The sequence below is a fragment of the Gopherus flavomarginatus genome, chromosome 1 (genome assembly GCF_025201925.1).
Source record: "Gopherus flavomarginatus isolate rGopFla2 chromosome 1, rGopFla2.mat.asm, whole genome shotgun sequence".
In the NCBI taxonomy this organism is placed as follows: Eukaryota; Metazoa; Chordata; order Testudines; family Testudinidae; genus Gopherus; species Gopherus flavomarginatus.
In genome coordinates, this window is record NC_066617.1 from 106,396,219 (window position 1) to 106,422,762 (window position 26,544).

Here is a 26,544-nt window from a genome sequence, read left to right on the forward strand (position 1 = left end):
ATGTTAAGCAGCTCCCAGAAGCAACGGCATGTCCCCACTCTGGCTCCTACATGGAGGCATGGCCAGGTGGCTCTATCCGCTGCCCTGTCCGCAGGTGCCACCCCTGCAGCTCCCATTGGCCATGGTTCCCAGCCAATCGGAGCTGCAGGGGTGGTGCCTGGGGTGGGGGAAACTTGCAGAGCCCCCTGGCTGCCCTTATGTGTAGAAGCCAGAGGGGGGACATGCTGGCTGCTTCCCAGGAGCTGTGTACCACGGATATTAGCAGGGAGCCTGCCATTCCTGCTGCATGGTGCTGCCAACGGGATAGTCAATGGCATGGTCAGCAGTGCTGACCAGAGCCACCAGGATTCCTTTGTGACTGGGTGTTCCGGCTGAAAACTGTACACCTGGTCACTGTGCATGCAGGTTACAGTTCAGGCACATTGGCAGGGTAGAGTGAGGAAACCTGTACAGTTGCTCTCCATCAGGCATCTTTCATGAGTCCTAAATTCATTTAAAAGTAATATTTTTAAAAAGTCCTGCTGACACTTATATGTATGAGGCCTCACCTCTTTATTGCTCCCAAATGTTGGCTCCACGTTGTCCATGGCTTTGTCAATAATGTGCAAAATTCCATTGGAAGCAATTATATCCCCCTGTAAGAGTTTTCCTTTCTTCTTACTTCCCTGAATCCTAATTTTTAATTGGTTGTCCTAAAATAAGCCAGAGAATAGGCACTGAGTCCTTTTTTTCTTGGAGCTGTTGCATTTCTGTGCAGAGGCTGTATTGCATACAGCATACTGCAGGGCCAGCATCTGAAATTTAAATCTATTACATGCCAAGGCCTGGTACAAAGTTCATCAAAGGAAGTGGAAAGACTCCCAGTGACTTCAGTGGACTTTGGATGTGGCCCATATTGCTTGGTTACAGGTCAGCAAAGTTCAGAAGAGAAGCAAGGATGGTGAAGAGCATTAGCCTAGTGGTGAGGGATTTAACTTTACAGTAACATAGCTCTGATAACAGATACTAATGAAAATCTGCCAGGAAACCATTTAAAGTGCAATTGAAGCTAATGGATAAACTCCAACAGTCTTGAGGGAATATAAGCCATTTCCTTATAGTATATATATTTAAAACAACAAAATGTTGCTGATCGTGCTTTGTACTGAAATCTGCAGGAAACCTCACAAGCCTCAGACGGTATCTGCACTTTCCTGTTACAAAAGGAATGGCTGTTTGTTCAAAACACAAAGCAAGTCAGATCTGTTTTCTAAGGCCTGGTCTGCACTAGAAATTCAGTCTGCATAATTGTATCATGCTGGGTGGGGAGAGGGGTTTGGAACTCCAGCCCCCCGACCAGTTTATTTAAGACGGCCAAAGTCTCTGTGTAGAATAGTGCTAGATTAACAGAATAATTTTTCTGTTGATGTAGCTACCACCCTTCAGGGAGATTAATTACCTATGCTGACAAAAGAATCCCTCCTGTCGGCATAGGTAGTGTCTACACTGACATGCTCCAGTGCAGCTGTGCCGCTATAGCGGTTGAAGTGCAGACCTACCCTTAGATGCTACTGATCTACTGAAAGAAATAAGGAGAGCTGGATTTCAGTCATCAGACAGGCTTAAGAAATCAAGAGAGTTTTTTTGGCTATGAACAACACTACCTGCTTTTAAAAAGAGTTTTTAAATGTAGTATGCATCCACATGAAAATATGAGGTCAAATCATCCATAGTGAAACTCTAAATTTACATCACTGAAGTTGATGCACTTTACCCCACCTTTTTCAGAGTACTCTTGCCATATTGATTTTATTTATATTGATGGCTTATTTTGAATATGTGTTTCAAAAGGGTGACCAAATTGTGGCTCAATGGACCACAGGATCTATAATTCCGCTGTGGTTGCTCTCTTCCATACAGAGGTACAGGGCTCTGCCTGAAATCGTCTATCTCCATCTGAATGGCCTCCACTTTGTTTGCCTTACTATTTGAGATTCTTGTATCGTGCTCATCACTGTGGTAGAGGGTAGTACGCTGTCTGGGCAAGCCATGTCTCTGTGTTTACAAGGACTTTATTTTAGAGAACATCTTTACTAATCAATAAAAACTTCTTCGTTACCTGTTGAGTTATGTTGGAATTCTAAGAGTGAATTCCTGCCTCAGCCAAAGTCAATGGGAGCATTGCTGTTGGCTTCAATGGGATCAGGATTTCACCCTAGTCCTCTGCAGTGTTTGGACTCTGGCTATTGTATAGGACTGCATTTTCTAGCCAGAAGTCTAACTGCACCCTCCTGTCTCAGATTGAATGGGACTGCCATTCTCCTTGTTAAATAAAAGAAGCAAGAAGTCCCCTGCTGGTGCTACTCCTTATAGCAAAACCTAGACCCACTCTTACCTTATCACCTTTTAATATCTCCCCTGGTTTTCCAGTCAAGGTGTAAATTGTATCTGTATTATTCAAGCTATTGGTGTTCAGCTGACCAGCAATTATATGGAGTTTTACAAAGTACTGGGCATTCTCCTTATTGCTCAGGAGGTCCTTTATCTAGAAGAGCAAAAAGACAGTGATATCTTTCTTTACATTACAGGCTTTATTAACAAACAGAATGAATCTCCCTAATCAGTTCATGCTCTGTCCATCTATTTTTGCAATAGATGTGTCTGAATCCCAGATAGTTAATTCAGTACATAGTACTTCCTGAAATAAGGAGCCTTCAGGACCTGACCCAAGGCCCACTGAAATCAACGGGAGTCTCTCTGACTCATGCACTTTACACCCATGCTTAATCTTAAGCATGTGAGTAGTCCCACTAACTTCAAAGGAATAGCTGGATAGTCAACACTTCGAAAATCAGCTCACTTATTTAGGTACCTAAATATAGATGCAGAAATAGAGCTGGTTGAAAAATTTTCACTGTTGTTTTTAACAATAGAATTTTTTTGATGGAATGAATCAAATTCATTTTTTTTGTTTTGCTTTTTGTGTTTTGTTTCCCCCCATTTCCTCTCCCTTTGTATCCTGGTCCTATCCCAGTAGGGGAAAAAAAAGGGACAGAAATGTAGGAAGATTTCCCCCAAACCTGACAATTTTCAGTTTGAAACAAAACAGAAAAAATAGGGTGAAAATTTTTCATCAAAATAAAAAACTTTTTTGTTTTGGTAGAAATTTTCTCATTGAAAATATTTTGACTAGCCCTACTTAGATACCTAACTTTAGGCATTCATTTTTGAAAATCTTGGCCTTAGAATTTTTTTTTAATTGTAAATAATTGTGTGTATATATATATAGGGGTAAATGGAAGTAACAAACCTAAAGATTTAAAGTAACATTGCATTATAGCCAGACTCAAAAAATAAAGGCGGCTGAAAGAGGAGCTCTGTGTAAACTCGAAAGCTTGCCTCTCTCACCAAAAAAAAATTGTCCAATAAAAGATGTTACCTCACCGATCTTATCTCAAAACAACAGACATTTTTTTGTTTCTCATTCAAGTGTGGAAGGTTTAGTCTTTGACTCCTAGACACATACAATCAGTGTTAAATCATACTAGCTTGAAAAGGTTGTATGGAATGCAAAATATTATACAAATCTGATTTTTGACATTTAAAAAAACCAAATCTTCCCCCCCACACTTACATTAATTCCTTTGAATCCCTTGTTTGTTGGCAGTAAAACAGTAAAAGGTCCCAGACTACTTAGAGGCCATTCGTAGACATTTTCTTACAAGAAAAAACAAATGACAAAATGAATACCATGACGGATTGTGTATTCTATGTTCTGTACAATGTAAGGTATACTGTCAGTGCCAAAAAAGCAAAATAACAATACCTGTGATTGTTAAAATTTTACAGCTAAATAACTTGGTGATTGGCCTGGAATATGAGCAGCAAATTATGGATGGAATCCAAATCATCACTGAACCTACTATATATGGTGAGGCAAGCACATTTAGAACTGTTTTTAGTTGTCCAGTTTCCATGGAACAGAACCCAGTGCAAGTCTTGAAAACTGGGTTTCCTCAGCCTTGTATTAGTTTCTGTCCAGGAGCAGGCTTGCTATTTGAAATAAATCCAGCCCTCTGGGGAATTGCCAATTAACTGCTGGTAGTGCAAATACCAGAGAACATATAGCTAGGTAATAAAAGTGAATTTGCTATTCACAGTGACACATCATTTGCAAAACAGCAGTTTCATAGCACTGATTCTATGATTCAGCCCTTTAATAGTTTCACTATTAAGCCCTGTTTTCAGAGGTTTAAAATTATAACACAGCTGAGTGAAAAATGCAGTTCGTTCAAACCAAAACTATTTGTGAGTTTGTCATGAATTTGCGAAATAGTTTTGGCCAACAATTTTTTGGGGCTAGGCAACCCCTAAGGGGACTTAGGCAACAATGGAGAAAGAGGAGTACCTGTAACCTTTAGCTCAGTGATTGGGGACCTTACCTAGGATGTGGGAGACCTAGATTTGAATTTGGGATGGGATTCAGTCTCTCCTGTTGAAGCTGTTTCACTGTATATAAAATACTAGAAAAGACATTGAGCCATTGTGAGAAGGGTTCTATAGCCTGGTGGTTGGGGCAGTCATCTTGAGTGGGGGAAGCCCTGTGTTAAGTCCCTGTTTCAGAGCAGGAATTCAAACCTGGCTCTCCCACATCCCAAGTGAGGGCCTTAACCACTAGATTAAAGATTATTAGCACCAACACCTCCTCCAGCTGTTTTGTGAATCTAGCCCTTTAAAAATGCCCAGAAATAAAACATTTCCAGTTGAATTAAATGTTTGTTCAATGAAAAATGTTTGTTTTACCAAAACACTGAACAAGTTTGTATTTATTCCGGATCAAAATGACTTTTTTCCTGTTTTTTTCAGAACTGAAATCGAACTGAAAAATCAGTTATTCACCTAACTCCAATTATAACACAACAGTAAAAGTTTACTGACAGAGCATATTCATCTTTTCGGAGTTTATCACTAGTATTGTGTACTCTAGAATTAATACATAAAATGTAGTTTTAGATGCTATAATTTGACTGGAAGATGCAGAATATGCAGGTTATTTACCTTTTATTCTTTAAAAGACATTAACATGCAGTTAATGTGTAAAGCAAAGTAATCTGTGCAGTTAACATGCATATGTCATAGGTTCTCAGTGCTGGCAAAATGAAGGGGAACATTCATGCCCTAGGATTGGTTAAGGGGAAACATGGCTTGTTGACTCAATGTTATTTTTTGTTTTACAGCAGTACCAAAAAGCACCAACCAAGATCAGGGCCCCATTGTGCTGGGCACTGTAGAAACACATATGTCTACCCTGCAGCTGGGAGGTATAATTCCCAGCTTGGGCACACATACACATGCCCAGCCAGCACCCTCAAAATAGCCGTGTGGCTGTGGTGGTAGCTCAGGCTAGCTGTCCGCATACATTTAACACGGGCAGACCCCAGTTGTCATTGGCCAGGATCAAACCTGAGACTTCTGGAGCTTAACATGTGAACCAAAAGATACCTGTCTTTTAGCCAAGGCTGTAGCACGCTCATCAATCTGTAGTTGGTCTAGGTGCCACTAGAGGGGAACAGAGTGCCACACCAACGAGGCATGGGTTACATACCAACCTATGGTCTTGGATGGACTGTACTCAGAGAGCTGGCATGAGCTGCTGCCTATGCTACCACAAGCTTGAACAAAACAAGCATACATGTGTCTGCCTGAGCTGGGAATTATACCACCTCCCAGCTGCAGCGCAGGCATACCTATAGTGACACACAGTCCTGACCTGAGGATCTTAGTCTAATTAGCCAAGACAGATACAGGGTGGGAGGGAAAGCATAGACACATGGAAGGGAATGTAACTTGTCCAAGCTTACACAGCAGGTCAGTGGCAAAAGCAGGAATTGGACCAGCTCCCCTGCCTGCCAGTCTAGTGACCTATTCTTTGGACCATATTGAAAGTTGTTTGTGCTTGAGTCATGATACAATCTTTGGATTTTTTTTTTTTTTTGGAGCACCAGGCCTGGATTTAGAGACCATCCTAGGGCTCTGTTGCCCTACATAACAGAACAATGTCCATGCCTGCTAGCTTCAAGTCATCTATTTGATGTTACTGACACCTAAAACTGCTGTTAGTCATTCCCACTGTCCTGCCGGATACTGACATATCTAAAGGATTATAGGATAGGTAAAGATTGGACCAAGAATAGCGGAATATACAGCACAACAAATGAGGTGAAACTCTGGCACATAACTCCGATGCAAAATATTCCCATTTTCACTGCAAAAAGTGGGTCTATTGGCAAAAATTACCACATTTTATCCTTAGCCAAATGTAGGATCTTCCCATTCTTCTCCAGGGAGGCATTCAGAACCTTGTGCAGATTTATTGCAATAACTGGGCATAGTGAAGAGGATTATGCAAATAATTTATCTCTGTATTTCCTGCTTTTAGGGATTTAACTCTGACATGTAACATCATTTTGGGACTATCTGTCCGTAGCTTCAGTTTTTTAAGATTGTGATAGAAGACAATGTATTTTCTATGCTCTCCTTGTGAGATGCTTGCAATAACTGGCTTACTCAGCCACCTGAACTTTTTGGATTCTGATAAAATGCGATCGAGATGCAAGCCATCCCTGTTATGGAGTTTGGCTTTGCAAAACCAAAGGCATCCTAGATTTTTTCCCAATCAGTCTTCTTTATAAAAGGCAGTTCATAAATAAGTTACTTTTCATTTTATTCACCAAACACTGCTCTGTACTCCATATAAAGAATTTGCTCTAGCTTCCAAATTCTTTGCTGTCTTCTCTCTAGCAGTTCCCTCCACTGTTACCATCCTTCCTGTTTTCCTCCACTTCCAGCCAGGCCTCTTCCCCCCATTCCTCTTTTAGTAACAGTATTAAAAACATCATAAATGGCAAAATTCCAGCAGCGCATCTGCTTTATAATGGCCAAACATGTAGCTCACTTGTGGGATTGTATATTTTTTTCCTGATATCATTAGACTGCACAAAATATCAAGCTGCCTTGGAAAGGGGTTGGAAATTATGACCGAATATGATGGTAGGTCTTTGTCCTGTCTGTAACATGTATCATTTCATCTGGCTTGTGCCATCAGCATAACATATGATTTGACACTATGCAGTACAATAACAGCTATTTTCTACAGTGGTAGCAAAGTAAATGTAGATAGAGCAAGACGCTGGAAGTCAGGATTCCATGTATACCCAGCTAGATCTTTGACCCCACTTTACTTCTCTGTGCTTCACTTTATGCCTCTGTTGAATGAGGATAAGAATTCTTACCTACCTCATAGAGGGATTATATTCATTTAATATTTAGAAAATGCTTTCAGCTCCTTTAGTGGGAGGTGCTATGGAAATGCTAAGTGTCATCTTATCTACAAAATCTCTGTCTCAGAGCTAAGGCTGACACGATCTCAGTCTCTTTGAGTCCACTGAACTAGCTATGCTTCCTTTCACACTACTGAACTGCCACAGGTAGTCAGAGAATCCTACTGTCTGCTCTGTAGAAGAGTTTAGCCATAAGTAAACGGCTAATGGGAATCTTGCCACAGTCCTAGTGCCGTTAGAGGTAGCCTGGGAAGGGCTGCTTCCAATGGCTGTGCACTGATTTGAAGGACCTGTGGTAACAGTATTTCCAGCCCCAAAGGCCAGTTGTGAGTAGGTGTGGCTGGACACCAAGTTACCTGTGATCTTAGTGAAAAATCATTGACAAGCCTTCAACTCTAGCAACTGGTTTATACCAGTTTGCATTTCCAAGTCTCTTTTTGCAAGGAATAGAGCTAGAAATGTATTTCTTAAACAAATATAACCTGCAATTCTTTTTTCCTTTTCTAAGTCTCTCAAATTAGGGGGTCCTCCAGCCCATGTGCTCTGGAAGCCCGCCAAGGTGAGATCTAAATACAGAATGTATCAAAATAAGCAAGTCCAAGAGCTACTTTTTGGAGTCCTCTCTCAAAGTGATTAGAAGAATAGACTCAAGTGAGATCAGTGGAAGAGGACCCTCTTTTTCCATGCAGAAACTGTGTTCTCATTCTTAATTTCAGAAATTGGGCTGAGACTTATCTTAATTCACATGATATTCTCCTAGAAGGCTTGCTAGAACCCTTGCAATCAGCTGTCACTCAGCCAGACTAAACTAATAAAACACTATATTCTTCAGGGACAGAGTGAGGTACCCTCACACTTTTGGTAGTCTTGGGAGCTTCTAGGCTTCAGGTTAAATGTTGTTTCTTCTCTGACAGCTCTTCAGACTAAATCTGCATTCTTTTCCTTAGGTACCTACCAATGAGTGCTATGGCAGATGTCAGTTTTCCTTGCCACTGTCCTCCCGGTTCAGTGTTCAGGTCTCTGATGCGTTCCATTATATTTCCATAGCATACAAACCCATCACCTACATAACCTTTCTGGCAAGTACACCTGTGAAAAGAACAAAATTTACCTTCAGCATCAGTTGGATACAGATACTGTTGTATCAGTAAAATTTTAACCAGATGTAATTGAATTGTTGGGAATCACTTATCTGAGTTCTAGCGTTTTGATGATTTGCAAATACATTTCATTTCCCTTTTTTTGATCAGTTCTGCAGACTGTCAAATAGCACTTGATTAATAAATGATTCCTCAGTTTTCTGTCACTTATCATATAAAGTTAATACACTCATTCATTATTTGACCAGCAGTAATTTTACCTCACTGCAGTAACAGCGTTTATATCCTATCTTAGCACAAGACCATACAAAGTGACAAAACTGAAGCCATGTGACATTGGAGCAAAGATAGAGTTCCAAAATTAAAGTCTATTTGCCAGATTTTATAGTTTCTTTAAGCTAAACTTCTCTGGTCTTATCTATAAAGAGGTTTGATATGGGCTCACTGATCACCAAGCTGCAGCTACCTACATTTGAAGCCATGTTTTTATTTGCCATAATGTACACTGTATCTCTGTTACAGATTGGCAGTTATTTGCGCATGTCTTTTCATCAAACCAAAGGTGTGGTGATTAAAATACTGATATCAAACTAACAGTCATTTTTGTCAACATTACTGATGGTTTAGCATAGTTTTTCTACAGTCATTATGATATGAAATCACATGCTTTCATAGTGTGGGTTTCTGTCCTTCCTCAATGTGTGCGCTACTGCTCTCTATTGAATGGAATGTATCATCTGTTCAAATACCCAGTCAGGATGCCCACTAGAGGCTCCACCCTCCAAAGGATGTTAGACCTTGTACTGTTACAATTGCACAACCACAAATGTTTCTTGAGTAGCTGCTAGTGTACATAAATGGGCAAGGTTTTTCAAAAGTAGCAATTTTGGGTGCCCAACTTTGAGATACCTTGAAGGGGCTTGATTATTAGGAGGGCAGGTGCTCAATTCTTTCTGAAAATCAGACTCCTTTAAGGTGTCTCAAGTTGGGCACATAAAATCATTAGCTGATTTTGAAAATCTTCCTCGGTTGCCATCTTCACTAATGCTGCCACTGATATTTTGCACTTGGTAGGTTGCCTGCAGGCTCTGCTGTGTGGTGTAAGCAGCGACCGTGGCTGAAATTATAAAATCGACAATAGCACCCTTCCCAGTTAAGTCTTAAACAAGTTACATTATCAGACAAGCCTTGTATTTAATGATTCATCTGGCTGAGATTTCTACAAGCATCATTAAAGGAGTATTATTCCACACAATCAAAAGTATCTTCTTTATATGATCAAACAACCTCAAGGTGTCCACCTCCTGTTTATATTTATTACACATGCACATCTTCTGCCAATCATGCCCCCTCCCCACATGTAGCGTAGTGTTAATCCAGAACCAGATGGTGCTCTGTCCCCTTGTAGATCTCCTTTTCCTATATAGAGGGGGGATGTGTGACAGCTGCCTCCAAGATAACACCCTTCTTGCCTTAAAGTCCACAGAGTCGTCCCTGAGTCTGGAGAACTAGAAGTTTGGAAGGAGATCTGGGATTGTGATCAAGGGGCCCGTGTATTGCCCTCTACCAACGCAGTGGAAAAACAGCAGGAACGTTAATTCAGACTAATGGCCATATTACTTTTCATGGAAGGCCCACTAAGCTGGTAAACACTCCCCCTCTTTAAGGGGATCCCTTGGGCATCTGCACTGCCACAGAGCATGAGTGGGGAGCAGGGGACTCCAGAACTGCTGCAGAGGCACAGGTCCTTTTTGCCTTGAAACATTTGGGGCTTAACCCTTCTTTCTGTGGGAGAAGGGGAGTGGTTGGGCAAATCTCAGGCTGTGGGTGCAAGAATTCAGTTTCCTAGAATCTGGGCTTTAAAAAAGCTGAGAAACAACTTGGCAGGAGAAGTATCAGAGGGGTAGCCGTGTTAGTCTGGATCTATAAAAGCAGCAAAGAATCCTGTGGCACCTTATAGACTAACAGACGTTTTGGAGCATGAGCTTTCGTGGGTGAATACCCACTTCTTCAGATGCATGTGGTGGAAATTTCCAGGGGCAGTATATATATGCTAGCAAGCAAGCTAGAGATAACGAGGTCAGTTCAATCAGGGAGGATGAGGCCCTGTTCTAGCAGTTGAGGTGTGAAAACCAAGAGAGGATAAACTGGTTCTGTAGTTGGCAAGCCATTCATAGTCTTTGTTCAATCCTGAGCTGATGGTGTCAAATTTGCAGATGAACTGAAGCTCAGCAGTTTCTCTTTGAAGTCTGGTCCTGAAGTTTTTTTGCTGCAGGATGGCCACCTTAAGGTCTGCAATAGTGTGCCCAGGGAGGTTGAAGTGCTCCCCTACAGGTTTTGTATATTGCCATTCCTAATGTCTGATTTTGTGTCCATTTATCCTTTTCCGTAGAGACTGTCCAGTTTGGCCAATGTACATAGCAGAGGGGCATTGCTGGCATATGATGGCGTATATTACATTGGTGGATGTGCAGGTGAATGAACCAGTGATGGTGTGGCTGATCCGGTTAGGTCCTGTGATGGTGTCGCTGGTGTAGATATGTGGGCAGAGTTGGCATCGAGGTTTGTTGCATGGATTGTTTCCTGAGCTAGAGTTATTATGGTGCGGTGTGCAGTTACTGGTGAGAATATGTTTCAGGTTGGCAGGTTGTCTGTGGGCAAGGACTGGCCTGCCACCCAAGGCTTGTGAAAGTGTGGGATCATTGTCCAGGATGGGTTGTAGATCCTTAATGATGCGTTGGAGGGGTTTTAGCTGGGGGCTGTATGTGATGGCCAGTGGAGTCCTGTTGGTTTCTTTCTTGGGTTTGTCTTGCAGTAGGAGGCTTCTGGGTACACGTCTGGCTCTGTTTATCTGTTTCCTTATTTCCTCATGTGGGTATTGTAGTTTTGAGAATGTTTGGTGGAGATTTTGTCGGTGTTGGTCTCTGTCTGAGGGGTTAGAGCAGATGCGGTTGTACCTCAGTGCTTGGCTGTAGACAATGGATCGTGTGATGTGTCCGGGATGGAAGCTGGAGGCATGAAGGTAGGCATAGCAGTCGGTAGGTTTTCGATATAGGGTGGTGTTAATGTGACTATCACTTATTTGCACCGTGGTGTCAAGAAAGTGGACCTCCCGTGTAGATTGCAGGCTGAGGTTGATGGTGGGTGGAAGCTGTTGAAATCGTGGTGGAATTTTTCCAGAGTCTCCTTCCCATGGGTCCAGATGATGAAGATGTCATCAATGTAGCGTAGGTAGAGAAGGGGCGTGAGTGGACGAGAGCTGAGGAAGCATTGTTCCAGGTCGGCCATAAAGATATTGACATATTGTGGGGCCATGCGGGTGCCCATAGCAGTGCCACTGATTTGGAGATATATATTGTCATCAAATTTGAAATAGTTGTGTGTAAGTATAAAGGCACAGAGCTCAGCAGCCAGTTGTGCTGTGGCATCGTCAGGGATAGTGTTCCTGACAGCTTGTATTCCATTGGCAGGAGAAACAGTTTTTGAAATAATACAGAAATCAGATTAAGACTTGTAAATTAATGCTGCCTTCTTTTACAGCAAAGGCTTGTCAAGGAAGAGATTGCTGACCACATTTGTTTGTGGTCGTTTCTAGAGTCACGGTGTGCTTAGAAATGTGGGCTGTGCATTGTGGTTTGAAATTTAATTTAATTTAGTCAGAAAAATACCACCTCTGACTGTGCAGAATGGAGTTAGAAGCCAATTTTTTGGTTTGGATTTGAGTGCTGCAGAAATAAAGATTTTGCAATTATAGCTTCTGCTTGGGAGCAAAGCTTCCAATTTGAACTTCCCTTTGCTTTTTAAATGACTTAATTTATCTCTGTGTGTTGGGGCAGGGAGCAGCCAGGCAGTTGCCTATATTGGGTAACTTTTGTCTATAGTTTGGAGCATGTACCTGGTGCAATTTGTAAAGTCTTTCAGTGTATATGTGTGTGTGTGTTTTTCTTTTAATAGGGCTGTTTCCATCCACTGTTTTCCATTAGGGACGGGAACAGGTAGGGAGAAGCAGGCCTAATGCAAACCAGGCACGGTTATTTTTTAATCTCTGTTGTTGGAATGAAACAGAATGGAGAAGACACATTGCACCAGTCGTGGAGGGATGAGAGTTGTGGGAGAGTGCTGCTTACCCAAGCTAGGGAGTGGGGAAGTATCTCTCTCTCCTTTCAGCAGAGGAGAGAGAGAGAGAGAGAGTGAGTTTCCATGCTTCTCCCCTGCTATAGGAAAGAGGTGTGGTTACTTAACCAGTGTTATTTATTTTAGGAACTGAGTCAAAATAGAGAGAAGTAAAAAAGCAGAAGAGAGAAGTCAGGGAAGAGGTTTATATGCTCCAGCTAGAGGGCAAAGATTGGGGGCCCCATTTTGCTTGGCATTGCCCCAAAGAGTTTACAATTGAATGTGCTTCCAATAACCAGCCCTGTTAACTAGCTGAGCTGCCATATTCTGCACCAGCTGAAGTTTCTTAGTGGCCTTCAATGGCATAGCTGTATGTAACTTCTGTCTTGAAGAAATGTTGTTTAAAATTTTTTAACACTGATGCAAAAAAGACCTATGTGGGAACAGAAAAAGACAGCAATAGTCTACTGCAGGGGTCGGCAACCTTTCAGAAGTGGGGTGCCAGAGTCTTCATTTATTCACTCTAATTTAAGGTTTTGCATGCCAGTAATACATTTTAACCTTTTTAGAAGGTCTCTTTCCGTAAGTCTATAATATATAACTACTTTACATACAACAATAGTTTAAATAAGGTTTTTAAAATGTTTAAGAAGCTTCATTTAAAATTAAATTAAAATGCAGAGCCCCTTGGACCAGTGGTCCAGGACCATGGCAGTGTGAGTGCCATTGAAAATCAGCTCGTGTGCCACCTTCGGCACACGTGCCATAGGTTGCCTACCCCTGGTCTACTGCTATTTTATAATCCCCAAACTACAGGTGCAGTGTCTTCCTCTAAGCAAAGAGCTTGCACAGGAAGCTGAAGTGACTGAGGCAGCAGACCAGCAGTACAACTTACAATTTCCAATTACGAGGAGCAACAAAATATTCTGGGTCTAGCTCAGGGCCACCACAATAACTTATTTTCAAGTGTAACAAAGGAAGAAGAGCTGGAAGTTGGAGACATATAGGTTTAAAATTTGAGCTACAGTCAAACACAGCACTGGCATCGCTTCCCTGTATACTTGTGATACAACAGCAGCATCGGTAGCTCTTTATTATGGCTGTGCCCCCATCTAGCTATCACAATTTTCATTCAAATTTTTTTTGTTTTACTATAAATAGCTTTTCCCACAAACTGGAAGTTTCAATCTTTTCAAAAATTTCCAGCTTTTTGGGGACATCTAGAATTCCCTCCAATCTCTCTTTTTGCCACAGAATGTAATCAAATGATGTTCAGGGGGATTTGTTTTTTTTCTGAGTTGGAAAATGTAAAATAAAAACCCTTCTTCAACTCTTGAAAAGTTCAAGTGGCAAAATGAAAAATGATAAAGCATGAAAGAAAACTCCTGGACAGCATTCATTTTACTTTCTACTACTTTCTTGTTGGGTGAATTTTATTTTTACTAGTTTTACTAGACTGTAGCGCCAGAGTTGCAATGCTGGTTCCAGAGTTAGCCCAGATATTAAATTTTCTAAGAGTTTTCTGTTTCAAATCCCACCTAATGGATGATCTCCTGTGATCTTCCTTACCAATAAAATCATAATGCTCCACTGTTCATATAGGGACTAAAGGTTTCCATGCTTTCCCCGGGACTCTGCTTCCTTCGGTAAAAGTAATACCATTCATGTGTCTATTTTTTGTGGAATGAAATGGCCAGCAGACTTTTAAAAAAAGAAGTCATAGTTATTTGTTTCTCTTTATTCAGTGATAGCAAATGATTTATAAATATTTTCAGCTTTATTCCCTATTGCATAAATTACTGATCTGATCTGTACTTTACTGCTCTGTTACTACTTCCTACTGCTTCTTCTACTCAGGCCAATCTGTAGGCTTATGTAACTGAAAGTCCTGTGCGGAGCTGAAGTTTGATATATTTTATTTTTAAGAAATTCCCATTTTGAACTAATTTTGAAAAAAAAAAGTCCAACTGAAATTGTCAAAACATCCAATTTCAATATTTTCTCAATGAAAAGATTCATTTTGAATTTGAAAGCACTTTTTGATTTGAAATCTAATGAATTTATAGAAAAAAATGTAAATACAAATATTAAAGGTCAAAATAAAAACAAACCATTTCAAAATTATGAAAATGAAACATTTTGTTTGACCTGATTTGATTTTTTTTCAGATTTTTGGTTCATAAATTTTTTTGAGAATTTTTTTTTTTTTTTTTAAATCTCAGAAACTCTCACAGGATAGGAAAACTGTTTCCTACCCTGCTCTACTTCTGTGTCATTATCACAAGGTAGATTGTGAGGCACAGAGAAGAGGCTGTGTAACCTGCTCTGCAGGTGGGCAGAAGAACATTCTGTATAAACTTGTACTAAATGCACAGTCATTTATAATAGAAAAGTTCCATTAATATTGTAAGGACAACCAGCATGAGAATGCAAAAAATTGATAAGATGTCCTCTTCTTAAACCAAGAGAATTGCCTTTATGCTAAGTGTGAACACCTATATGGAAGGTATTTTTGACACCAGAAAGGAATTATTACCCTGTATTATCAGCCATATTGTAATCCTAAAGAGCAACACTACAAATAAACTCTCTTATAAACCAAACATCAGTCATATTACAATATCTCTGGAGAGTGAAGAGAGTTAGAGTTTAACTCTTTGTTTTAATACTGTGTTCTGAGGTTTTGCATTAAGCTATAGTACATATTCTCTGTAGTATTATATTGTATAATTCTTTGTTCATACACTGTGCCTCCATCTATGATACCACCACACTTGTTTGATCCAAAACCTATTGAAATCAGTGAAAGAGCTCCCATTTACTTCAATGGACACTGGATCAAGCTATAAATGAGCAATATAAATGCAATGTCATATGCACACTCTCTTCTTGCAACACTCAACTATCTTGCTGTTCCCTACACTGTACCAAGCATTATTCCTGCACTAGTTTTATAAAGTTACTTTGTAAAGAAACTGTCAATGATACACTGAGAATTGCTCTGCCATCTCTTTTTCCTTAATAGCCTATTTACTGAATAAAATATAATCAGTGAAAGATTTAAGAAGGAAAAAGACTTACACAATTTGTCCCGGTGCAACCATAATGCATTTTGCATTTTTATGGCAGGTGTTGTTAGTCTCACAGATATCTGTCATACTGCATCCTTTTCCAGGGACTAAATTTCTGTAATGTTCTTTGCATTCACAGTGGGACTAAATCAGGGGCAAAAGACAAAAGTTAGATTGTATTTCAGATTGCATTAGTGACTTGCTATTTTCAGCATGTTTCTGTCACAAAAGCCAGGGCAAGGATTTAAAGATAACTTCAAAAGGCTCAGGTAAACACCCAACAAATTCAGATGCATATATGCAGCTTATCCAGATTTATTCAACCCTTTTCTAGATTTTATCCATCCTAGAAAATTTCTGGCTTTCAAATGATATCCTTAAAAGAGAAATAAAATTCTTTAGATGCCATTGCTTAGAAGGAGGTATTTATTAAAATCTGTGCAGATAGGCCAAATTTATATTCAGTGTTCACATAGACCTTTTCTTCCCCAAAAAGATCACAAAGCATTTAATAAACTACAGTAAATGCATATAACATCACTGAAATGCAGCCTCCCCCCCTCCTCGAGAATAGTGAAGGCCAACAAACCAGCACACAGGGAACTGCAAAATAGTTGGGAGCAGGCAAAATTTATGGACAAGGACTCCAAGGCAAGCCCTACCTCTTACAAAAAGTGCCATGGGAACATTAATGTCTATTTAGAACAGGTGGGACCTTTTGAAAGCCTCACTTGATCAATGGAGGGAATTTTACTAAGGAATGTTTAACTCAGGTAGCCAGCAGAATTAATAATACAGTGTTAATACTCTTGTACAGTGTTCTTGCATCAGTAGATTGCAAAGTGCTTTATAAAGGAGGTTGTTATCATTTCACCCTTTTGTAAACTGGGGATACAAGGGCATAGAAAGAGAAAATGACTTGCCCAAGGTCAGCCAGCAGGCCACGGCAGAGCTAGGAATAGAACCCAAGTGCCTGTTGAGAGCATTATCCACTAGGCAAGACTGTCTCCCCCCAGGGAAAAACCATTCTTGGTCCTAGTCAGTTGACTTTGGAAATGCTTTGGGCTCCAGTTCAGCGCTTACCTTTCCTGGACCATCATATCTGCAAATGGTAGACTCTGTAGGGCAATTTCCAAACATCCCTTGGCAAGGGTTTATTGGTAAGCAGACTTGGCCATCCCCTTTATAGCCTTCTTGGCAAACACATTTATGACGATTAGGTCCAAGATAGGTGCAATAAGCATTCGGAGCACAGACCTTTTTTAAGCACGGGTTGATAGCTTGAAAAAACATTAATAAAACAAATTAATAATTACCTCAAAGTTACAAAAGTAAGGGGGTAGTGGAGCCTATAGAACAAACTGCCTAAAATAGCTAAGTCCAGAGTGTTATATCAACATGAAGATATGAAATAGGAACCTATTTATAGCAACATAGAAAACAACTATCTATGTTTTTGTACATAAGTGACCTTTAAAGCTGGGATGTCGAGTTATTACCCATTAAACCTACAATAATGCATTCATTTTAAAAAATCTTAATTATAACTATTGCCTGCTGCTTTGATGAATTGTGATCATAGAGGATCAAGTAGGTGACATGACTTAAAATAACTGTCCTAAGGCATGTTAGATTAGTAGGAAAATGTCATGCAGCAGAATGGGTCTTCCAAACCCAAGCTTTATACAGCAGGGATAGAGCAGTGGTTCTCAACCTCTTCAGACTACTGTACCCATTTCAGGGGCTCAAGCCCGAGCCCTGCCTCCCCAGGTTGAAGCATGTAACTTAGCTTTGTGGGGCCTGCTGTGGTGTGGGGCCACAGGCAGTTGTCCTGCTTGCCACCTCCTATCGCTGGCCTTGCACTTATGACACCCTTAAACCCTTCCTGTGACCTGCCATGGGGGTCACAACCCCCAGGCTGAGAAACATTGATCTAGATGAGTTGATGTACTCCTGGAAAACCTCTGTGTATCCCCGGGGGGTACATGTACCCCTGGTTGAGAGCCACTGGGATAGAGGATTGGCCCATGAATACTTTAGTCCATTCCCTCCATACTGCTGCAGAGCTAGGGCCATCCTAGGAACCCAACAGTTACGTGCGTAGTTCCATTGAAGTCAGTGGCATTACTCCTGTGAGTAACTGCTCACCACTGAGAGTTAGCTGTTCAAGATCTGGCCCTTCATCTGTAATACTGATAGTAGCCAATGGGGAAATTAAAGCACAAGTGGTTGCCTGTGATTTCAAAGTGAGTCATCTTATCTGAATTAGTTCATCCATCACTATGCAGTTTAAAAAACTGAACCTAGTGGCAAATTTTGCCATTAGTACCATAGATAAAATACAATATAGCGGGATATAATGTCTCTTGCTTTAAGCCATAGGACAGCCACTGACTGATGGGAAATAGGAAGAAACTTCTCTGATGCAGTTTCTTGAACTTTCTCCTGAAACATCAGGCACAAGCCACTGTTGGAGACAAAATACCAGATGAGATGGATCTCGGGTCTGATCCATGACTGCAATTACTGTGTTACTAGATAAACACTATTGAGTCTTCATAATTTGTTAGAATTATTAGAATAATAATCAAAGGGGTAGCTGTGTTAGTCTGGATCTGTAAAAAGCAATGAAAAGTCCTATGGCACCTTATAGACTAACAAATGTATTGGAGCACAAGCTTTTGTGGGTGAATACCCATTTCGTCAGACTGACAAGTGGGTATTCATCCATGAAAGCTCATGCTCCAATACATTTGTTAGTCTATAAGGTGCCACAGGATTCTTTGTTGCTTTTTATAGAATAATAATGTATGGTTATGTATTAATGTAATAGAATAAATAGAAACAAATGTTTCTTCATGACAAAATACCCAGACCTGTGTGTCAGTGCTGCAGAATGTTCTGTTGGGGGAGGAAAAACTGTCAGTTTGACAATTCAAGTGGCATAGCCAGGGTAGTAAAGACCACATTGGGGAAAACCTTCATTAAGAATTGGAAAAGTAGCATGTGCTCGATTTGTCTGTAATGTTTGTATTCAGGATCAGTCATGCAGCTGAGTCACCATGCAGCGGGACCTCTCTCAGTGAATGTAAATTGTTGTTCACCTGGGCTGATTTTATGGAAACAAACTAGGTGGCCATGGCCCATCAGGCTTCACAGCTACTTACGTTCGCATTGTTTACCATCTCCATGGTAATTGGGAAGACATGTACATTCCAGTTTGGTTTCGTCTTCACTAGAAATAGAGCATCTGGAGTTTTCAGGGCACTGTAAGGCCTCACACTCAGGTATTGCTGGAGAGAAAGAAGGCAAAGGGTTATACTGTGGCTGAACATCACACTAATGAACATTACACTTAATCCTTCTGCTGTTCAAGAACCAATGCAGAGTATAGATGAGCAAGGCACTGAGTGGTGATGTGGCCACTGTTAGTGGTGATCAATGATGTAATGATGCAGTGATAATTATCATGGGTCTTCGCTAGGTTTAGATGTGACAGGGTTTGAGTTGGGGTGTGTATTTTGCAGCTGTACTTTCATGTGCATTAAATTAATATATTTAGCTCTCACCAGCAGCCACCATAAAGAAGTTCGTGATTATGTGCTGGAAGAAAAACACTATACTTACCCTGATCACAGTTAAGCCCTTTGTATCCAGACAAACAGGTACATCCTCCATCCCCTGTAATTCCACTGTTGCATACTCCGTGAGCACAGTTGCAAACTATATGTAGAAATGGATTGGTTTTGGTAAATAAGTTAGTGGATTTGAAACAAGGTCTTCAGTGGTTTTTCATGCCACTAATGTTTTAGATGCAGTAAATAAACACTACCGTTTTTGACAAACATGGGTGTTACAGGCTTTGCACCGGGATGCTCAAGTCCCACCCCTGGTTGCTGAAGCAGACCTGTTGGGGCCTAAAATGGGTGTCTAGGTGTGGAGGTGCTGATTAGAACATGCTGCTAGTGACCTGGATGGCCTAACTTTACTCAGATTTGAAAATGGGACCCCAGCCTTTAAACATCAAATGGAACAGTTCCCATGCTAATATCAAGGGGCACAGACGGGAGAACATTAGCCACTTTAAGGGCATCCATAAATAGGTCAAGCTCTGGAACAGGTTTTATTTAGTCCTTCCACTGTTTACATTGGAAGGACAAAATCAACATTTCTGGGGACAAGGAGTGCACAGAATTCTGTGGCTAACAATTTTCATCTTCAAAGTTGCACATGTACAAATTCCAGACAATGCTGAGGCCCCTTTGAAAATTTGTCCCTTAGACTAGGTGTACTTTTAAATGTTTTACCAGTATAATATTTTACTGAAAAAGTTATACTGCTAAAGCCCTAGTGTGGACACAGTTATGTCACTATAAAGATGACTTACACTGGGACAGTTTATTCCCTTTCCTATATGAGAATAAGCTCCACCAAGGGTTCTCAACCTTTTTCCTTCTGAGCTCCCCGCCCCATGCTATAAAAACTCCACTGCTCACCTGTGCCACAACAGCTGGTTTTCTGCATATAAAAGCCAGGGCCTGTGTTAGGGGGTAGCAAGCAGAGCAATTGTCTGGGGTCCCATGCCACAGGACCCCTCACAAAGCTACGTTGCTCAGGCTTCAGCCTCAGGTGGCAGGGCTCAGGGACTGGGCTTCAGCCCCATGAGGTGGGGCTTTGGCTTTCTGCCCTGGGCTCCAGCAAGTCTAATGCTGGCCTGCTTAGAGGCCTCCCTGAAACCTGCTTGAGGCCCCCTAGGGGACCCCGGACTTCTGGTTGAGAATTACTGAGCTATACCAGTATAAGCACCTTTTATTTATATGTATATATATATATATATATATATATATATAGCTGCATCTACTCTAGGGGATTGTACTGTTTTATATTAATATAGTTACATTGTTACAACTTTCTCGTGTAGACAAGCCCTTAGGTTTTAATGCACAACTGCAGTTAGGTGCCTCAAATAGGGACTTAGACACTTCGGTCCTGGTTTCAACACCACTACGATGTTCCCCTCCCTATGCCAAACCTTGTAGGTGCCTAAGTTTTTGAAGTGAAAACTCTCTGGGTGCCTATGTCTCTGTCTCTGTCTCTGAAAGTGTGCCCTGCTGCCTCTCTCTAGACACCCTGGCACCTATCTCCCACCTAAGCCTCAGACTAATTCATGAACAAAGGGAAGAAAGACATTAAACCACCTAGGTCACGTGTAGGCCATTGAGTTTGTCAGGTTAGTTCAAACAAAACTAACTGGGAAGTGGTGGAGGCAAATCCCTCATAACTTTTAGCCTACTTGTTAGGGTACATATCTGGGACATGGAAAATCCCTGGTTCAAGCAGGGGCGGCTCTAGGCCCCAGCACACCAAGTGCGTGCTTGGGGCGGCGTGCTGTGGGGGGCGCTCTGCCTGTCACCGGGAGAGCGGCAGGCAGGCTGCCTTCGGTGGTGTGCCTGCAGAGGGTCCGCTGGTCCCGCAGCTCCAGTGGACCTCCTGCAGGCGTGCCTGCGGGGGGTCCACTGGTCTCGCGGCTTGGGTGGAGACGCGGGACCAGCAGACCCTCCGCAGGCACGCCTGCGGGAGGTCAACCGAAGCTGCGGGACCAACGGACTGTTCGCAGGCACGCCTGCGGGAGGTCCACTGGAGCCGCGGGACCGGCGACCGGCAAAGCGCCCCCCGCGGCATGCCGCCGTGCTTGGGGCGGCAAAATGTCTAGAGCCGCCCCTGGGTTCAAGTTCCCACCAGGGGAGGTGGGATTTGAAGTGAGGTCTGCCACCCTCACTACCAGGCTATGTTTTCTCTCTCTCTCTCAGAGAGAGCACCAAAGAAAGAGGGCCTAAGCATGAGAATAATCCTATAGCCTGTGGGCTAGGCCATTCCCATAGAATATGGGAGACCAAGGATCCTCTTTATTTATATACAGTGGAACAACTTCAAGAGGAGATACGGAGGGAGGGTCACATCAGACTATCCTATAGTTCAATGGTTAGAGCATGTTCCTGAGAGATAACAGCTCATGGTTCAAATCCCTTCTCTCAAGCAGTGGGGAGACTTGAACTGAAGGGTCTCCCACAGCTAGGGTTGCCAACTGTCCAATCACCCAAACACCCTGCCCCACTCTTTCTCCACTCCATCCCCCCTCCCTCCATCACTTGCTCTTCCCCACCCTCACTCACTTTCACTGGGCTGGGCAGGGGTGCAGGAGGGGATGTGGGGGGGTACAAGATCTGGGAGGGAGTTTGGGTGCTAGAGGAGGTTCAGGGCTGGGGCCAAGGAGTACGAAGTGTGCGAGTGAGCTCTGGCCTGAGCCTGGGGCAGAGGGTTGGGGTTCAGGAAAGGGTGTGGGGTTCAAGATCTGAGAGGGAGTTTGGGTGCGGGAGGAGTCTCAGAGCTGGGGCAGGTGGTTGGGATGCAGGAGGGAGTGAAGGGTGTGAGCTCTGGGAGGGAGTTTGGGTGCAGGAGGGTGCTCCAGCCTGGAGTAGGGAGTTGTGGTGGAGGAGGGGGTTTTTTGCTGCTGGCTCCAGGAGATGGCTTAGGGCTGGGGCAGGGGGTTGGGGTGCAGGAGGAGATTTGGGGTGCTGGCTCCGGGAGCGGCTCAGGGTTGGGGCAAGGGGTTGTGGTGTGTGTGTGGGGAGGGGTGTGGGCTCCAGCCGGCAGTGCTTACCTCAGTAGCTTCCGGTCGGTGGCACAGTGGACCTAAGGCAGATTCCCTGCCTGCTCTACCCCCGCACTGCTCCCGGAAGTGGATGGCATGTCCCTGCAGCCCCAGGAGTGGGGCAGGAGGCTCTGCGCACTGCCCTTGCCTGCAGGCACCACCCCCACAGCTCCCACTGGCTGCAGTTCCCAGTCAATGGGAGCTGTTGAGTCAGTGCTCGGGGCAGTGGCAGCGCACAGAGACCTCCTGGCCCTTCCTCTAGGGACAACAGGGACACGCTGGCTGCTTCTGTGAGTGGTGCAGGGCCAGGGCAGGCAGGAACTTTTAGCAGCCTAAAATCTCCCAGTTTGGCTTCAGTAGCCTCGGGGAGATAGAGCCTGATGCCGGGAGACTCCTGGCGAAACTGGGAGGGTTGGCAACCCTACCCACATCCCAGGTATTGCTGAAGGCATATTTGCTGCCAGCTGTATCAATGCACAGCCTCCGGGGGCCCCTAGAGAATTTGGAATAGGCATCAACAGCTGAAATATCTGAAGGCTGAAACCATAAATCATGGTTAAAAGAACATGCCGTTGAATCCTCCAATAGCCTTAGGAATAATTCCATTAAAGATACTGAATTGATTCAAATGCTCTATTTGTATAAAAATGTTATCTCAATAGCATTTATCTGAATCAACACTGGCATCCAGTGGACAACTGTTGGAAACAATATGCCTTTGAGGCTGTACAGTTACTGTGATTATTGTAGAACAGCCACTAAGGAATATTTAAGTTACAGCCGATTCATGATTGCATTTTGGTTGATGACTTGGTTTCTGACTCATGTACACTGGTTTTAATACTATATTGTATTTATTTGATTTTTGGGTAATGTTTTGGTGTGTAATTATATGCTATGCTTCCAGGACCTTTAGTTAGGAAATTTATTAAACATACTGCAAGTTGGCTTTTGGTAAGTTACCACACAATGCTATCCTAAAATACCACAATTACACCCCTGACCCCCATACTTATATATATAAGCTCTGTCAATTAATCACAGTTAACTCACGCGATTAACTAAAAACAATTAATCATGATTAAAAAAATTAATCTCCATTAATAACAGTTTTAATCACAATGTTAAACAATAGAATACTGACTGAAATGTATTAAATATATTTGGATGTTTTTCTACATTTTCAGACGTATTGATTTCAATTACAATACAGAGTACAAAGTGTACAATGCTCACTTTATATTGTTATTTTTATTACAAATATTTGCACTGTAAAATGATAAACAAAAGAAATACAAGTCCACTCAGTCCTACTTCTTGTTCAGCCAATCACTAAGACAAAGAAGTTTGTTTACATTTGCAGGAGATAAGGCTGCCTGCTTTTTGTTTATGATGTCACCTGAAAGTGAGAACAGGTGTTCGCATGGCACTGCTGTAGCCGGCGTTGCAAGATATTAATATGCTAGACGTGCTAAAGATTAATATGTCTCTTCATACATCAATCACCATTCCAAAGGACACGCGTCCATGCTGATGACGGGTTCTGCTCGATAATGATCCAAACCAGTATGGACCAACGCATGTTCATTTTCAGCATCTGAATCAGATGCCACCAGCTGATGGTTGATTTTATTTTTGTGGTTCGGGTTCTGTAGATTCTGAATCGGAGTGTTGCTCTTTTAAGATTTCTGAAAGCATGCTCCACACCTCGTCCCTCTTAGATTTTGGAAGGCACTTCAGATTCTTAAAACTTGAGTTGAGTGCTATAGCTATTTTTAGAAATCTTACATTGGTACCCTCCTAGTGTGTTGTCAAATCTGCAGTGAAAGTGTTCTTAAAACAAACAATATGTGCTGGGTCATCATCTGAGATTGCTATAACGTGAAATATATGGCACAGTGCGGGTAAAACAGAGCAGGAGACATACAATTCTCCCCCAAGGAGTTTGGTCACAAATTTAATTAATGCATTTTTTTAATGAGTGCCATCAGCATGGAAGCATGTCCTCTGGATTAGTGACTGAAGCATGAAGGGGCATATGAATGTTTAGCATATCTGGCATGTAAATACCTTGCAATGCTGGCTACAAAAGTGCCATGCAAACGCCTGTTCTTACTTACAGGTGAAATTGTAAACAAGAAGCGGGCAGCATTATCTCCTGCAAATGTAAACAAACTTATTTGTCTGAGTGATTGGCTGAACAAGAAGTAGGACTGAGTGGACTTGTAGGCTCTAAAGTTCTACATTGTTTTATTTTTGAATGCAGTTATGTTTTGTACATAATTCTACATTTGTAAATTCAACTTTCATGACAAAAAGATTTCACTTCAGTAGTTGTATTGTATAGGTGAACTGAAAAATACTATTTCTTTACAGTTTTTTTACAGCACAATTATTTATAATAAAAATAATATAAAGTGAGCACTGTACACTTTGTATTCTGTGTTGTAATTGAAATCAATACATTTGAAAATGTAGAAAACATCAAAAAGATTTAAATAAATGGTATTCTATTATTGTTTAACAGCGCAATTAATCGCAGTTAAACAGCCCTAATATATATATAGCCAATGAAAATCTATGGCAGGAAACATTACAGCCCTAACTGTGAGAGGACTTGGATAATCTAGCAGGTCCTTCCCATCTCTAGTTTATTTGATTATATGATGAAACAAAGATATTTAAGGATACTATTTTTCACTGTGCTGCACCTACGTTATTGGCCATTCAATTCATCCTGCATTAATATAGATTTAATATTTTTTTCACTTCTATAAAAGGAGCTAAAATCAGAGATACCTGAAGTGCAGTTGGGTCCAAATAAATTATCTTCAGCACAAGTTTCACAGGCTGTCCCACCAAATCTTTGCTATAGAACACATAAGGAAAGTCATTCTACTATATAATTAAACATTTGAATACAAGCAGAGTAGCCATGCATAAGAAAATGTTATAATGCTGAAAGGACTATAGACAGCAATTTGGAAAAAACATTGTGCCACCAAGATGAGGACTGCTCAAGTAAATCCCAGGTAAAATCTCCTTTGGCCAATTTTTCTCCCTCACATGCTTATACATTAAACTTAATTTCTGTCAGTGATTAGCCATTATGTTCCCATTCAGAGCTCTGACCACTTCCACAGAAACTCAGAAGGCTTAAAATATAATGAAGAATTGCAACAAAACTTAACTGACTACTCATATCATTCTAATTACTAGCTAATCAATAATAATAATAATAATAAAAAAGCCTCAATTCTACCCTGTTTCTCATTCTCCAACTCTCACCCATGTGCTCTAGAAAAGATGTCCTTTGCAGTGTTTCTAGAAGATTAGCCAAAGCAGAATGAAGTGGACCAATTTAACGGGGCTTACACGCACATATCAGGAAGAATTTGACCTTTTATTTTTTCCTTCTGGGTGGGATTATTTAACACCACCAAATGAACATTATAGAAACTATAAGGTAAATAGTCATAAGGAATCATTTGAAGTTTTATGTGAGCAGAAACTTAAATAAACAAAAATGAAATAAAACCAACCTGTCCTGCCCCCAAACCATCTCTGCAGGCTATTTCTGAAATATTTTCACTTTATGTATTTTTCTGGCATAAATATGCAGTATTTCCTAGCTGTGATACACACTATCATTTCAAAAATTGAAAGGACATACTTGGCAAGTGCATTTTCCATCTCCGTTTATACCCTGAAAACAGCGGCCTCTGTTATTGCATGGTGATGCAGCTCCTCCTGGACATGCTACAGAATAAAATGTGACAAATCAACAAAACTAACTGTGATGGTTATACAGACAAAGTCCTTTATATTAGTGATGGTGACTTTCAAAGGATTTGGGGGAATCAGTTCAAATAGGCTCTCAAAGCATGGATTTTTTTTGAGTCACTGTCATAGGTTTCACCCCCACTCTGAGCTTTAGGGTACAGATGTGGGGACCTGCATGAGAATCCCCAAACTTAATTACCAGCTTAGATCAGTATGCTGCCACCACCCAAATCGTTAAAAACAGCTGTTAATGAGTCATTTGGGAAACTCTGTCTTCTCCCCCAAAATCTCTCCCTGTCAAATACTGTAACCCTTCCCTGGGTAACCAACATTGCATCCGACGAAGTGGGTATTCACCCAGGAAAGCTCATACTCCAATACGTCTGTTAGTCTATAAGGTGCCACAGGACTCTTTGCTGCTTTTACAGATCCAGACTAACATGGCTACCCCTCTGATACTGGGTAACCTTGAGAGACTTCTCCACCAATTTCCTGGTGAACACCGA

The 26,544-nt window shown here is 41.6% G+C and overlaps 1 protein-coding gene across 1 annotated transcript in view; it reads right to left on the bottom strand.

Annotated features, from left to right (window-relative positions):
* STAB2 (stabilin 2) overlaps positions 1–26,544 on the bottom strand; it is a 153,146-nt gene that overhangs the window by 112,396 nt on the left and 14,206 nt on the right. Inside the window, exons 4-13 of the mRNA XM_050946424.1 lie at positions 25,929–26,014; positions 25,055–25,124; positions 19,231–19,326; positions 18,771–18,896; positions 16,687–16,883; positions 15,614–15,747; positions 8,275–8,408; positions 3,614–3,696; positions 2,375–2,524; positions 549–692 (exon numbers count right to left, since the gene is read on the bottom strand). Of these exons, the coding sequence (XP_050802381.1) occupies positions 549–692; positions 2,375–2,524; positions 3,614–3,696; positions 8,275–8,408; positions 15,614–15,747; positions 16,687–16,883; positions 18,771–18,896; positions 19,231–19,326; positions 25,055–25,124; positions 25,929–26,014 (1,220 nt within the window). The remainder of the gene's footprint in view (positions 1–548; positions 693–2,374; positions 2,525–3,613; positions 3,697–8,274; positions 8,409–15,613; positions 15,748–16,686; positions 16,884–18,770; positions 18,897–19,230; positions 19,327–25,054; positions 25,125–25,928; positions 26,015–26,544) is intronic.